We start from the raw sequence: 15174 nt of genomic DNA on the forward strand, positions 1-15174 counted from the left end.
CAAACACCCAATCAGCTCACCACCCTCACCAAATGAGACCACATTCAAACCCTCAAAACTCACTTACACCGGTCGAAACCTCCAACAACCACTCCCAAAACACCAGTAGTGGGAGAATGAATTGAGATGCCTTCATCCAAGATGCGCAAAGGAAACCTGACGCCAAAGGTAAAGAAATCAAAACCACACCACATCACATCACACATCCCTTTCCCTCATCTCCAACTCCACTCTCCGTGAACCATCTCCATCTCCTAACGGCCTCATAAACAGACGATAACCGCCCCCTTGGCGGCCTTCACCATGGCCTGCCTCCTATTCGCGTAAGTTACACTCTCTCTCATCTCTGGCACTCCTACCTCGCCTCGCCTCGCCAAGCTGGAACCATCCTAGACCTCAGAAGGAAAAGAGTCCCCGCTGACCTAAACCAGGTACACCCGCTCCTCGATCCGCTCAGCGCGAGACCAAGCCGTTTGTCGCCCCAACATCTCTCCAATCTCATGCGATTGTTTCTTATCTGCAGCCTCACTAACACCCCCTTCCAGAGATACGGCCAAGGTCACGGCCAGAACCAGGGCCACATCGCCAGCGGCAGCAGCAGACCTGCCATGCCGTCTGAGCCCAAGTCCTGATGCGGGGACAGAGAAGCATCCATTATCGCAGACGCCTCAGTATCGCGGGTGTTTGCCTCTGTTCGTCACTACCATCCTCAGCGGCGGACGAGAGCAGGAGAACCGGGCAAGCAGAGCCGCGCTGAGATACGCCGGTTTTCTATTGTATCGCTCAACTTTCATGTACCATATACCCCCCATGCGCCATTGACATTACGTCTACAAGCGCAGCACGAGATACCAAGTGAGAAACTAAAAAAGGCTTTCGCATTATATTTGCGCTACCGGTCATTGTCCCCCGTAGATACTCCGCGCCCAAGACTCATGTTTATGCTACAAAAGATTTGTGCCGCCCCAAATAACATCCGATCCTTTTTTGTCATGCTCCATGGGTAAGCAAACGCTCTGTGGTGAGAGAACGGGTTCAGGATGCTAGAAAAAAATGAAAGGAGAGAGAGAGAGGTGGGAGGGACAGATACTGCTGCCTCTCCTGTGGAGTGTGTTTGAGGGTGCGCTATTTCGCGTGACCTGAATCGAGTTTGTCTATAACCTGACGACCAAAGTTAAGGGTATCTGGAAAAGTCCCATTCCCGTTTTCCTAATCTCAACAGCTTCTTCCCTTCTCTCCTGCATTGATGTACCGCAAATGGTTGATCTTGATACGTAGCCTCTTGCCATCCTCCTTCTTTGACTGAGCAAATTCAACGCCGCTCTCGACTGTGCGTGTGTGTGTGTGTATTTGAAAAATCGGCCGAAATGGCGGCTGAGCTCATGGTTCGAGTTCCCTTCCCTTCTTTCTCTTGCCCTCGTCCCTTGCTTGGTTCAGCTGCTTCATGACAAACTCGTACGTCAACATCGTCACCGTCGCGGCCGGCACCGCTCGCATCATGTTAGTGCCCATGCCAGCGTAAAATGCCCTCCATCCCTCCTCTTTGAGGATCGTCCGGAAGGTGCTAGCCACGCCGCGATACTTTGGTGATATCGGCTGTTGCTTCTTGGCTTCGTCGCCCAGCATCGACTCTGGCACCTTGATGCCAAGACCCAGGAGGTATTCCGCTCCGGCTACTGGCCTCCTTTGCGTCTGCAACCTCGTCCGGATGACTTCGTGCGGGTACGTCGCGCTGCTCGCCATGATCTTCGATAAGATCGAAGCACAGAGAATGCCCATCCACTGCGACTCCTGCGCATCGCCGTGCGCAGGCTCTCCCATTCCCTGACCGGTGAACTTGGTCTTCAGGTACTCGTACGCGGGGAACTGGACAGCTACGTGAGTAAGTCCCAGCAGGGCCGGCGTCAGACCGGAGTAGAAGGAGAGGATGCCTTCCGACGTGTACATCTTGCGCGCGGCGTCCACCGTCGACGAATAATGCCAGTTGCTGTGCAACGTCGGTCTCGAAGTTGGTGTATTAGACGACTTCGGAAACTGCGAGTAGTGCTTGCCAGGGTCGTGTGCGACGCTTTGCGACATCAGGCGGGTCTTGATAACCCATATCGGATTCGTAACAATGGTACTGCTGGCACCGGCTATGATGGATGACCAAAAGTTGATAAACACCGCGTTGTCTGTGGCTGTTGTCAGCGGAGCGCTCTCCTTGAAACCACCCCCACTCCCGTTTCCTTACCATGGCGCTGCTTCATCCAATCCTTGCTCTTGTTGTAGACGGTAAACCAAACAGCCCAGGTGGGCAGATAGCCCAACACTATCGGGCCGAGCCCCCTGTACATGCCGCGGATGCCCTCTTCCCTCCAAATGACGCCGGCGGTGCCAAGCAGGCCATTGTACAGCTTTGGGTGTCCGACGTGTCTGCCTTTTGCGATAGGGTTGAAGCCGCCCTGGGCCTGCAGCTTAGTCTTGATGACATCAAGCGGGCAGGTGACGACGCCCGAGGTGAAGCCTCCGACGGCGCCGGCGAGTGCGTTGAATTGAGAGTCGGAGGCGCCGGCAGCCCATCTTTCGAAGAGGGTGATGGTGGTGTCGGGCATGGCAGCGGCGGCTTGCTCCACGGTGGCTACGGCCGCGGCGCGGACCGGGGCTGGGTAGGCTCGCGAGCTGCTGTAGTTGGGATATGTCGATGTGGGATACGGCCCATATTCTTCTTCTGGCGGGTGCGGTGCGCCTCGTTGAGGATCGTGGTGTTCGTCGTGAGACATCCCCTCTCACTGTTGAGCTCGGTCGGCGGTCAGGATTGCGGGGTGTAGGCGAAGTTCTGTGCTGGGTAGAGATCAAAAGAAATCGGCGCGGTGCTCCGGGATTTGGTTCGCTCTCGAAAAAGCTGTGTACAAGGCAGATGGGATCAAATATCTGGATACCGCACAAGCAGGTGCGGGCGTTGTTGTTCAAGATGCCGCAGTAAGTCGTTCGTGATCAGTCACTCTTTCGGTGGTAATTGTGGTGTATATCGTTTGTACCTGTCGGTCAGGTATGGATCGTTGCTGGACCTTCCCAGGTGTCCCGGTATGCGGGGAACGCTCCCACGCCGCCGTGACACTGAGCGACTAGCGGTTATCGCAGCCCATTGGCCTTGCGGGGGATTCGAGACCTAGTGCGAGTAGTGGAAAACGGATCGGGTAGGGCGAGCGCTCCCATATACACGGGATTGGGAAGTGAGGGGTGAGGGCGGAGGCGCGGGGAGGAGAGAGAGGGAGACGGAGAGAGGAGTTGGTGAGAACGGTGGTGGTAGTAATGGTGGTTGCAGGAGTAGTGTAGTTTAGTCTTGGTCTGGTTGGTAAGGCAAGGTAGCGTCGGCACGGGAGGAGGAGCGCAGTCGGGGCAGTTGGAGACTGAGATATTGCGAAAAAGCGCCGAGGTGGAGCGGGACGGAGCACGAGAGCAAAATGATGCGAGCTGTCGGCTGTCTCTTTTGGCAGGAGGCGCCAGGATCGGGTTGCAGTGGTGCGGTGCAGGTGCGGTGCAGCGCATTCGCAGCAGTGAGTGAGGTGGGTGGTGGTCCGTCAGTGAGTGGCCCAGGATGTTGAGCTGCCCGCTGCTGTTCGGGTGGAGTTGGAGGGCGCAAGCCGTACCGTTTGACGCTGGAGACTGGACGACAGACGCCGATGCACTCTACAGGTTCCGGCACCTGCTGAAGGGTCCTGTGCAATGACGCTGCGGGGGTTGGTGCTTCATTCCCGACTTGTTGCTGACGGGAGGTTCTGAGACTTTGAGTCGCCGAACGGTGTGGTGCTCCTTTCCCGAGTGTTGGCTTCAGACCCGGGAGCTGCCGACAGCTTCCAGCTTGTTTGCAGCAATCTTAATGATCAACGCATATTATGACGCAGGATTACAGGGCGCAACTGTTTCGTCGCAATGAATTGTTCGCACGTGAGCCAGTTGAACATCGGCTCGGCACTATCTTGCAGATACTCGGAAATGACAGAGCTGTTCAGCGTCTGTCTGGGACCGTTGCAAGTCGGAAGCCGAACCCGAGCCCTTTCTCGACTCAGTCCCTACAAGACTCTGAATCGCAAAGTCGCGAAAGCCCAGCGAAAAAAGTTTCAAGCTTCCAGACCACAAAATGAGCTCCACCTCCGCCGGTTCTTTGCGGCTTTTGGGTGCACCACAAAAATCTCGTCCAGCAGCAGGGTCTGCGGTGCTATCACGGCCAGGGCTTCCCGTTGGTAGCGCCCATTACCTCATAGGCGCCCCAGGCCCAATCACCACCGCTGCTTTCTCTCTACCCGTTTGCTGGAATATGGTCCGTGCGGCAAGATCTCTGGGCATCTTCTCCAGCCACATCTCGCACCGCCACAGAACCTCTGGTCTGGTCAGCTGTGGCTGATGAGTCGTTGACTGGCCGGAATCTCAAGGGTGGTCACATGACCCGGCCGTCCCGAATCTTTGCGCCTCTCCGGGATGCTCCACGATTTTCCCAGTGCAGTGTGTGTACCAACCTCAGGCGATCCGCAAAACCGCTCTCCGAGGCAATTCATATCGACAACCCCCCGATCTCCTCTCCACCACCCAACCCAGCCCGCCACAATGACTTCGCTCATTTCCAAGCAGCTGGCCGAGGGCATCCTCGCCCGCCCCTTCCTCAAGTCCCTCGCCGTCCCCTTCTCCAACTGGTACGCCAACGCCGCCGGCCACCGCAAGCTCGGCTTGAGGTAAGCGCATCCAACCCCCGCGACCCAATTGCGACCCTGCGACACCGCACCCCGGACCGACGGCTGATCAGACGACTTGCAGGTTCGACGACCTCATCGAGGAGGAGACCGATATCGTCCAGAAGGCCCTCAAGCGCCTCTCCCCCAAGGAGTCCTACGACCGCGTCTTCCGTCTCCGCCGCGCCGTCCAGCTCTCCTACCAGCACAAGCTCCTGCCCAAGAACGAGTGGACCAAGCCCACCGAGGTAAACCGACGCCTAGTCGACCCGAATTGAACGATTACGGACCTTGGAAGGACTAACACATGGATCACTACAGGACGTTCCCTACCTGACCCCCCTCATCCACCAGATCCAGGCCGAGGAGGCTGAGAAGCTGGCCTTCGAGACCATGGAGGTCCAGAAGAAGCACCACTAAACCGGCTGCCGGAGAGAGGAAACGGAAATGGAGAGCGCGCACGCCTGATGTGTAGTATTAGGGAGGGAACCGCCCGGCCGGGTGCGCGATGGGCCGAAAAAAAAATATGCGGCGATTTTTAGACCCGAGGAGGATATAGAGACAGGCCGGGCGGTTCGTGTACCTTATGTATAGACCTCGGGGGTTTATTTTTCGTCTGTCAATTGGAACACCCTGCTACAGTTCAAGGTTTTGCCGCGCCCATAGTACCAATTGATGACTGCTTGGACATTGGGATATCTCAAGGACCCTCGCCCCCCGGCTCGGGCTCGCGGGCTAGCTGACAAAATGCGCACTCTGATTGGTCAGTGCTGTCCGACCCACACAACAACACCAAGACTATGGACATGAATGACAACGACCATTGCAAGTTTTCACGATACATCGATATGACGACTTCCACACACTGGGCCATGACCGTTCAACGAAGAACTCTGCAATTGTGTAAGACGCGGCGTTTGATGCCTCTTTCACGAAAGCGTAGTCATTAATCCATCATTTAAAGGGCCCCATGCTTTCAAAGTACTAAGTACCACTTATCATGAAGCAGTATGTGATGCCTGCAATGTAATCAATCGACCGTGTTTATGGCACCAGGCTTCTATTTCCATTACACACTCAGCCGTATCCTGTGAAATAAAACACGAATCTTTTTCTCCCCACTGCCTCAATCTCTTCGAGTTGCGACGAAGTCCATCCATTCGATTCTCACCACTGATACCCCTCTATGAAACTCTTCTTAGCTTGGTGTATTGCGACATTTTTAATATCGAAGAACGTCTGTTAGCAGATACCGCATATCTCTTCTAAGTTGTCACCGACTGCGTGGCTGTCGACAGACGAGCTGCCTAGAGGATATGGAAACAACGTATTATGCAGGAGTTATACTAATAACTCCGGGGACGAAGGCGACAAGGGACGAAGGCGTTGGTATCACAGCGTAAGACAGCTTTCCAGGACCGTAACAGTCGGCGTCCCGTTGCGGCTGGGATATCAATTATACACGAGACGAGTACGATTTTGGTTGGCAGCCTACCTAACCCGTGCTCCCTTCCGCTCCATTCTATGGAATCACGGAAGGCAACTTTAGGCTATACTCTTAGGTTTAAATAGGGAGTGATGACCGTCAAACACGATTTTCAGCAGCCGCGATAGGGGTAGGCTATCGTTCGTAGGTGGTTGGGCTTAATAGCAGCCGTCATTTTGAGACTCGAGCCCAGGCTGGTGCATGGGCTGGTTTAAGGGGTCATTTCGAATACCGTCGTTCATCTTCATCGTCTTCTAGGGAGCAACCGCAGAGAATAATCGACGATGGGTTTCACTTTTCTACTCACGATTCACGGTCACCTTCAGAACAGAGCAGAGGCTCAGATCTATGAAGATACTAGAAATATCCTTCGGGAAACTGGTTGAACGTTCCTCCACGCCGAGGTCATCATCTGGTTTGGCTTACAGAATCAGTGCCAGGTTCTGAGCGAGGCAATCTTTACGTAGTCTTGTCGTGGACTTGACTTTGGAGTTGTGTCAGCGCATAGAGAGATGTCCTCAAGGGGGGCGGTAAGCTCTCACACTTTGTCAAGATGTCTGTAAGCACCTCAGCTATCCATCATCGTCTTCCGCAACTACAAAAGCCGCACTTAAAGCAAAGATTCCAGCTTCAAACCCACAGATTTCGATGCGCTTGGATTTCAGGGAATAATTCGGTTCCCGGGACTAGGAAGACATATCAAATGGAGTATAAGTCCCCACAGTTCATGGCCTGCAATTAACTCGTAGAGCCGCTGTCGTCTTGTCATTCAAGCAGAATAGCTTAGAGATAAGAGGGATGATGAAATCCGTTCACGAAGCATCATTCCCTTTGGTGGTTTTCAAACAAAGAAAGAAGAGATGCTAGAGCGATGTAAGCTGCTCGCTACTAGAATAACGGACACGTTTCATAACTATTCTGCTGTGAAAAGAGCTCTGAGCCCAAAGATTTCGCTGAAGCTTTTATGTTCAGGTTGCTAAGGGATAAACCCGAATAGCCAAGCTACGATGCCCGGCACGACTCTGCGGGCTTCACTCTGCCACCACGTGGTGAGTCAACGTTCCCCATGTTGGCCCTTGACATTCTCAATGGCATCTAAAGTGATATGATGACGGCAAAAGAGCAACGATACTGAGGCTGTGTGAGAGATAGAGGACAGCTCATGGGAAGGTACAGTCCCACAAGCATTATGTCGGAGGATTGTAGTACGGACAAGAACGCGCGAATTTGGAGCTGCTCTATGCCTCGCTCAGTCCCCATCACATTTTGATGGCGTCTGTCATCTCTGTCATCTGCAGCGTATCCCGACTTATCCTGTCCATGAGGAGCAAGAATGCTGCGATGAAAGGAGGGGTGACTTATATCGTAGCATCACTAACCTCAGCTTGGGCTAACCTTGCAATGCTGCACTACTCTGAGGACAAAAAGAAGAAATTGGTGGCCAGATATTGTGGGAGTGGGATATATTTTCACCAGACCAACCCCTATTTAAACCCAATAGTACGTCCTAAAGTTCGCAGCATACCGGCCAAATAGCAGCAGCAGGAATCAGCTCGGCTGAGATCCGCATTCCCCGACAGTGTACAGCCACGGACTGACAGCAGTTTAACCTGCATGAGCGAATCGATACCCAGCCTGTGAAATTTTAAAAGGGATATAAATGTGGCGACCACCGGTCTCTAGAGAAAGGAGCAGCAACAATGATCCCTTCGTCGGTTTTCTTATTCTCATCCTCCGGGACCGAATCTGAAGCGCATATAGCAGGTGATACACACGACACCATAAATAGACGAACATGCTCCATTCACCTCCACGACATCGGCACACAAAACCCCAGTGCATTCCTTCCGAATACCTTCCCAGTTACAAACAACAACACCAGCACCAATCCAAGAAACATGTAGAGGCGCAGAACCAGAGCAACTTCGAAAAGCCGCCCAAACATGCAATTGCTTGCTATATAACTTGCGTCTACGCGCCCCTCCTGAAAAAAAAGCATGACAAGACCAGTGCTGACTGTTATTGCACCCCTCTCCCAGGCAAGCTTCTTGATATGCCCCCTGCAAGCAACTACATAATCATGGCAAACAATGGGTTCTCGTCACGTCAAAAAAAGCGTTCAACATGGAAAGACAATATTCCTGTCTTCATCCTCAGGAATTTACCCACAAGCCCGTCGTTTCGTTTGCCCAACCCCTACTTTCCTTCCCCCACCAACAAAAAATCAATGATGATATAAGAGGGGAATGAATGCTCTATGCCAATGGAGTTTTGCTCTCGAAACACTGTTTCCCAACCTTGCGAGGGGGTTACGCTTCTGGACCCTCGCAAATGCAGAACAAAAAATACAAAGAGAAAAATCGCGAGCCTAGTAGGCTTTTGTGTGTGTGTTTATGTGTACATGGGTGGTGGTGGTCTATGGCCACTTGACGTCGGAACTTGGAGCCCTACTCCGCCTCTTCCCGCTCGCGCTCGCTGATGGAGCAGGCGACGCAGCCGGCGCGGACACCGCTGACGGATTTCTACTAAAGTTCTCCTTGTTCGACATCGAGCTCTCTGACCGTATCAGCGGGGGCTGCCCCGACGAGCTTGAGCTGGTCGGCCGTGCGAATGAGTGGCGCGGTAACCTGCTCTTCCCCCCTGATGATCCGTTGGGTATGGGCATGCCCGCCGAGACATCGCCGCTGACCCGCCTAGGGATGCCCGTGATGCCGTCTCTGCTCCGCGGTCGGTAGAGAATAGCTTCCCGCTCCTGGACCGCGGTTCGTCGTGGGCTAGCGGCCACTTCAATGAAAGGTCCCCCAGAAGGCATTTGCGATAAACGCGGGTGGCGTGAGTGAGATTGTGTAGGCGTCGCGGGCATCGACATGGCTGAGTGCAGCCCGGGGGGTGTATACGAAGACTTCCTCCTGGGCCCGGACCCGGAGCGCCGAGAAGCCACAGAGCCTGATGAGCCCTTTCTTTCGGATGGCATATCGTACAGTTCGCTGTCGTTGTGCGACTTGACCAACTCTGACGCAAGGTTGCGCACCAGCACAGCAGAATCCTTCTCTGCCAGAGTCTGGATGGCATCGAACAGAGATCGTACCTGCTTGATGTTCAGAGAGCTGCTGCCGTTGCCCATGCCGAGCATTTCTGAGTCGCATGCGTCCATTACATTGCGGACGAGACGGAGCAGGTTGAGTCGGACAACCGCCTTCTTGTGCCCTAATCTCTGACCGATACCAGCAAACATTTCTGGCTTTGCGAGAGAGCCGGCAATTGACGGGCTCAACCGCAGAAGCTTCAAAAGGGGTTCCAATAGGTTGGCGTCAAACGAGTTGAGCTTATTCGTGTGGAAGCAGGCGACGATTGCGTCTGTGAACTTGCCGTCGAGAAGGTGGTTTTCAACCTTGGCAGTCTCCTCCTGGAGCCAGATGAAGATGGCGTCCAACGCTGTTACCTGCCAGTATTGGTCTGCCAAGAGAGACACGTAAAAGTCCAAGCCCTTGTTTTGCCACAAGTACCTGCGACCCTTGATTCCCGAATGAGCCATATCGCAGAGAATAGGAAGGGCAAACTCCTTTGGCGGACGGTCGGTCTGCATGATCTTCATCAGCAGGGGAATGATACCGCCAACGGCAGCATCTTCTTGCCGTTCCTTGCTAAGGCGACAAAGGTTAAAGAGAGTATTCAAGACCTGATTGCAGATCTCTCGGAAGTGGCTATGCCCCTTCTTCATGCTGTAGCTGAGAACGTCAATCAGGAAGTCGATGGCATCCGCTGTGTGTAGCGTTTCTATCGTCGTGGAAAGCATCGACAGGTTCTTGATGAACTTGAGCATCGTAATTTGGTGGTTTGGTGTCATTCGTCGCAAGTCTTTCAGTACGCTCTTCAGCACCTGGCGATCGGCTACGACCTCCTTGACGTAGTTCTCGGCCTGGGAGAAAAGGTAGAAAATATTGACGATGCGGCCCTCGATGAGTTCAGAGAGCTCATCTTCTCCCTCCTCATCGAGGACCCTGTGGAGCACCAGGGCAAGGGGATAAAGAATCTTGCTTCTGGAAAAAATTCTGCAAAAGTCGTTCTTTGGTGTTGGCCCCTGGAGCTCGAAAACGTTCCAGATACCATTGACACCGATCAGCACCAGATCCCGTGCATCATCAAAGTCTTCGTCCAGGAACTCAACGAGAACGTTGAGACCTCCAGCACTGACGAACATTTGTAGAGTAAGGGTTGATGTCTGGTACATTTGGCGAACGAACGCAGCTGCCTCCAGTCTGATCTCGTTGGAGTATTGTCTCGCCGAGAATTTGGTGATGATGGGGATGCCACCAACGAAGCATAGATTCTCCTGAATCTCAACGTCGTCCAAAATGATCTGAACTCATGTTAGAAACCTTCAGACACCACGTCTTTTCAATGCCGACTCACAGTGTTGACGACTTTCAAGAGCGCCAGAATCATCTGCTGTCTGCTCTTGACCGTGCAAGGCTCGAGAATCTCGAGGATTGGCAACAAGCCATGCGCACTAAGAATCAGGTCCTTGACGTCCCCGTTCTCCCATAATAATGCGAACTGCAGCCAGGGTTAGCCTTAGCCTCCAGTGAACGATAATGAGCCAGCCATACCAGGTCTTCAGAAAGGTCGCTCAGCCGCTCCTCGCCCTCAGACGTCTTGAGTGATCGTACAAGCTCCTCCACCTTCTCGGCAAGTCTCGCGTGCCGGTCCCTCGCAATGTTCGCTTCAAGGTCCATTTCATCCCAACCGGGGTCCATGGAGGCAAATGGGTCGTCTTCGTCTTCCTCATCTCCCAACCAGGAGTTGTTCGACAGCTTCGACAACAACATGAGGCCACCGTCTTCTGAACCTCTATCGCTTTCTTCCCGCTCGGTGACCGCATCCTCGGGACCGAAAATGTCAGAAAAGTCTTCGTCGCCCTCGTCCTCGGCGAACTTTTGAATCTCAATTGAAGAACGGGTTCTTCGCATGGGCCGATCTGGTAGCACGGACGGACGCAGCTTCTGGCCAGTTGGCCGTCTTGAGCTCCCTGGCAGTGGCGATTGTGTCGAGCGAGGCAGACTTGTGAGGTCTGACGGGTGAAACAATTGAGGCGAATCAACTTGCTGTTGCGCGTTAACTCGGCTCGTATCAACAGTTCCAAATAAAACATACCTTTTTAACAAAGGGGTTCAACTTGTTGTCGTTGAAAACCGTATCATTATCAAAGAAAAGATCAGAGTAGTCATCCACATTTTGCTCCCGATACGCCAGGTCAGGCGGCGCAGGGATCTCAAACTTGCTGGGGCCGAGCTGCTGTTTGCTGGGAGACTTGGGCCGAGATGAATTTCTTGAATGCTTCCGGGGGCTAGACTTGGGGGGAGACTGCAGCTTCATCGGGTCTGCATATTTGTCGCTCTTTTTGCGGGGCGTAGGGCGAATCGTCTGCTCCTGGTAGTCAATGTCGTTGAACCTCGGCCCCTTGATGGTTAGAAGCTCGCCCTCAAAGTCGTCATCGTAACTCTCGGAGTCGTTCCGTGGATCCGTGATGGAAGCAAACGCCTTGAGCTTATCAGCAGACAGCAGCCCGCCAAAGTTATCCTGCGGCTTCAGGTGGGGCAAGTGTAGCGCGCTCGGCGAGATGGCTGTCGCGAAGTCGTTGTCCCAGTTGTCATCGTCTAGTCGCAGGTCAACATGCTTCCCCTCATTGGCAGCCCCCAACAGCCGGTGATGCTCACCTGCAAGCTCAGGAGACCTGAATGCCTCGGGGGTTCGTCTCGGTTTCGCAAGGGCCAACGGTCCTTTGGGCTGTGTGATCAGGTTCGGCCGGAGCGGTTCGTTGGCGCTGAATCTTGACCCGGGATGTCCTTGCAGTCCGGGAACCCCGCTGTCGGAACCGGTGGAAGCCCTAAGTGAGGTCTCGGACGACTTGAGAGCCTTGTTCCACTGCTTGACTTCCTCCACGGCTTGGCTGAAATTAGCTGGCGCCTTGGAGACGGGCGCGTCGCTCCTTCGGCACCCGATGATCCATGCGTGTCGCAGAAGCTTTTTGGCCGTCACTCTGAGGTTTGGGTCTTTCTGGAAGCATTGCATCAAAAAGTCTCGTGAGGCCTGCCAAATGTCAGCTACAACGGCAAACCCTTGTGTTCGGAAAGGGGGTACCAACCGGAGAGATGCCCTCAGGTAATGGCGGGTGGTCATCGTTGACGATTGCAAAAAGTGCTGGCATGGCAGCCAGGTTGTGGTACGGTGGTCTGCCTTGCAGCAGTTCAATTACGGTGCATCCCACACTCCAGATATCAGATGCAGGACTGGCGCCAGAGAGCTGAATGATTTCAGGCGCCATCCAGTACGGCGTTCCCACGACTTGTGCCTCCTTGTCTTGCCCACCAGCAAGCGTGCTAGTCGACACTCCAAAGTCTGCAAGCTTGACCTTTCCATCCTTGGTGGTGAGAATGTTGGCGCCTTTGATATCGCGATGGATGACTCCCTGATCGTGCAGGTACTGTAGTCCTTGCAAGACTTGTGTCGTGTAGACGCCGACCAGATTCTCGGGGAACTTGCCGTAAGACTTGCAGATCGAATGGAGTGAGCCGTTTTCGCAGTACCTGCATCCTATATCAGCCATGTTCGGGGCAGGATGAGGGTCAAACTCACTCAAGGATAATGTTGAGGCAGTCCGCCGACTTGACGAAGCCGATGTACTTGACAATGTTGTCATGCTGAGTCGAAAGTCAGTCTAAACGCCCCACAGCGAAGCTGTTAGAAACACCTACGTGCAAGTTCTTCAAAAGATCGATTTCGGACTGGCAAGGTCAGTTTCCATAGTTCACTTTTAGACACAGAGTCTATGACTGTCCATACCTCAATCATGCGCAGCTCGCTCTTTGGCAGGTCAGCAAGCTTGATCTGCTTGACCGCGACGGCCTCGCCCGTCCCCCAATTGAAGGCCTTGTAGACGGACCCGAAAGCTCCCTTTCCAAGGCACTCTCCCAAACGCTGCAGTCAATTCTCGTTAGCCGCATTACCCCACGGTGTAAGCTCCTCTCCAAGCTCACTTGGAGCCTCATCAGGCTGGTGTACGCACATAGTCCTTCAATCCTGGGTCCTGCAACGCCGAGCTCTCTTTCGGTCCAGATCTTTCCTTCCGCGGGGTTCCTGGGCCCCTCTCGCGCGATGCCACCACGGCTGCCCTGCCGTTCACATGGTACTGCCGTTCAATAGAGGAGGAGCCCGACGAGGGTGGCGAAGGGTTCGGCATGGCTGACGTCGAGGCGACCTGGCCTACCAGGGCGATGTCGCGGGGTCGAGATCAAAGGCTCGGTATGATGCCCGGGGTGGGCGGAGGAAGTTCCGCGGAAAGTTGTGGGACTTTCGGCTCGAAAATCGGCGGGGGAAGGCTGTGTCGTGATCTCTCAGCTGTAGCGGTTACGGCGTGGGTGTGAGGGCGCGCGACACATTGCCCAGCAGCAGGACGGCATCCCAATCAGTGTATCCCCAAGACAATTCGGCTCCCTCTGTATTGTTTCTCGTTCGGTCGGTCTCGTCACAGCAGCTTCGTACAGTCCATGAAGGATTTCAACAGGCGTTCGGCGGGGAGGGCGAAAAAGAAGCCGGGTCGGGTCGGGTCGAATATCGAGGCGAAAGCAGTGCGCAGCAGGCGTAGAATCTCCAAATATCAACACAACAGGCGCACGCAGGCAGAAATCCCCAAGTCGTAGTTAGCCAGCCAACCTCAAGGCTTCCCTCGGTTCTGCAGGCAAGGGTGCGAGGAGAAGCTCGGCAATCTCTCTGGTCGTTTCTTCTCGTTTCACGTTGTGTGGTCGTCGACGGTCATTCGGTTCGGTGGGCGGTGCGGCGGTGGAGGGGTTCTCTCGATCGGTCAACAACACACCCCAGCGTCCAACGGTAAACGAGCGGAATGGGTGGGGGGTTGTCTGTCAGACGAAAGGGAAAAAAAAAGTTGCGATGAAGGGAAAAGGAAAATAAAATCTAGAAGACGTTCCGTGCCGGGGCCAGGACGAGAACAGAGAACAGACGAAATCTTTCCACTCGACTGACTGAGACGAGGGAAGGGGACACAAAAAAATCAAAGACACTTTGCTGGCTGAGGACGGGACGCCTGAGAGACAGAGCGAGCGAGAGAGATTTGACTGGGCTGAACCGGCATTGGGGTGCTCCAAAAAGATCAAAGGACCAAGGCCCTTCGCTGTCAGGTCGCAAGGGCAGCAGCAATGACAATGATGCGTAGGTGCCCTGCGCTGCTGAGAGGGAACCACTCTTCGCGGCGCTTGTGCCACCACTCGCACCCGCCGCCGTCGCTATCACACCCACTACCCACTGTGCCTACAGGGGCCCCCGGCCTACCAACACACCAACACGCCAAGTGGACAGCCTTGGGGCTTCCTTCTTGGGGGCCTTGGGAACGGGCTCAGCTGCCCTGCGCTGCCCGCCGTGAGGGGCGAGCGGGGTGACTTCCATTTCCATTCCATCTCTCCAAATCCTTCCAGGGCCACCCGGTCGAGAGACCAGCCCAGCACCATGTGGTGGCCAGGCATTCGAGGTGTGCCTACTTTTAGTGAACGAACGCTGGGCAGACGCGCTAAGCACCAGGGCCACCACGCGCTAGAAGCTCTAGACGCACCCGCTAGAGCCATCCGACCTGAACTGGAAACAAAAGAACAGACTCCTTCCGGTCCATCGTCACTTTTGTCATTGCGGGACTTCTCACCTCACCTTTGGCCGTGAGCACTTCGTAAAGTGAATACATCTGTCAATGTACCCTGCCTTAGATGCGCACGCATTCCAGACTGCCTGAGGCTTCCCCAGACTTTCTTCCATTCTCCAAAGAAGACCATCCCCAGCTCGGACACACCAAAAACGTCACACTCGGCCGAGCGCCCGTCCTGCACATTCCATCGACTTGCTCATCCATTGACACATGAGAAGTCTGGCTCAGAAACTCGGAGTGGGCTCATCACATCGCATCACACATCACAT

At 54.3% G+C, this 15174-nt stretch overlaps 3 protein-coding genes across 3 annotated transcripts; 1 reads left to right on the forward strand and 2 right to left on the reverse strand.

Annotated features, from left to right (window-relative positions):
- Positions 1 to 1380: 1380 nt before the first annotated feature.
- On the reverse strand, positions 1381 to 2762 carry YIA6 (Mitochondrial nicotinamide adenine dinucleotide transporter 1; the record flags this gene model as incomplete). The annotated part of the gene is made up of 2 exons (XM_036645465.1): positions 1381 to 2174; positions 2234 to 2762. 2 exons carry the CDS (start codon positions 2760 to 2762, stop codon positions 1381 to 1383), a joined length of 1323 nt encoding a protein of 440 aa, XP_036489609.1.
- Positions 2763 to 4587: 1825 nt separating this feature from the next.
- On the forward strand, positions 4588 to 5129 carry qcr-7 (Cytochrome b-c1 complex subunit 7; the record flags this gene model as incomplete). Its single annotated transcript, XM_036645466.1, has 3 exons — positions 4588 to 4712; positions 4795 to 4957; positions 5031 to 5129. The coding sequence occupies 3 exons, from the start codon at positions 4588 to 4590 to the stop codon at positions 5127 to 5129; spliced, it is 387 nt and encodes a 128-aa protein (XP_036489608.1).
- Positions 5130 to 8981: 3852 nt separating this feature from the next.
- On the reverse strand, positions 8982 to 13435 carry sepH (Cytokinesis protein sepH; the record flags this gene model as incomplete). Its single annotated transcript, XM_036645467.1, has 11 exons — positions 8982 to 9141; positions 9177 to 10555; positions 10609 to 10752; positions 10806 to 11300; positions 11350 to 11852; positions 11913 to 12285; positions 12341 to 12782; positions 12832 to 12896; positions 12951 to 12980; positions 13039 to 13173; positions 13262 to 13435. The coding sequence occupies 11 exons, from the start codon at positions 13433 to 13435 to the stop codon at positions 8982 to 8984; spliced, it is 3900 nt and encodes a 1299-aa protein (XP_036489613.1).
- Positions 13436 to 15174: the final 1739 nt, after the last annotated feature.

The sequence above is a fragment of the Colletotrichum siamense genome (assembly GCF_013390195.1).
Source record: "Colletotrichum siamense strain Cg363 chromosome Unknown KSG_Cg363_contig09, whole genome shotgun sequence".
Lineage (NCBI taxonomy): Eukaryota > Fungi > Ascomycota > Sordariomycetes > Glomerellales > Glomerellaceae > Colletotrichum > Colletotrichum siamense.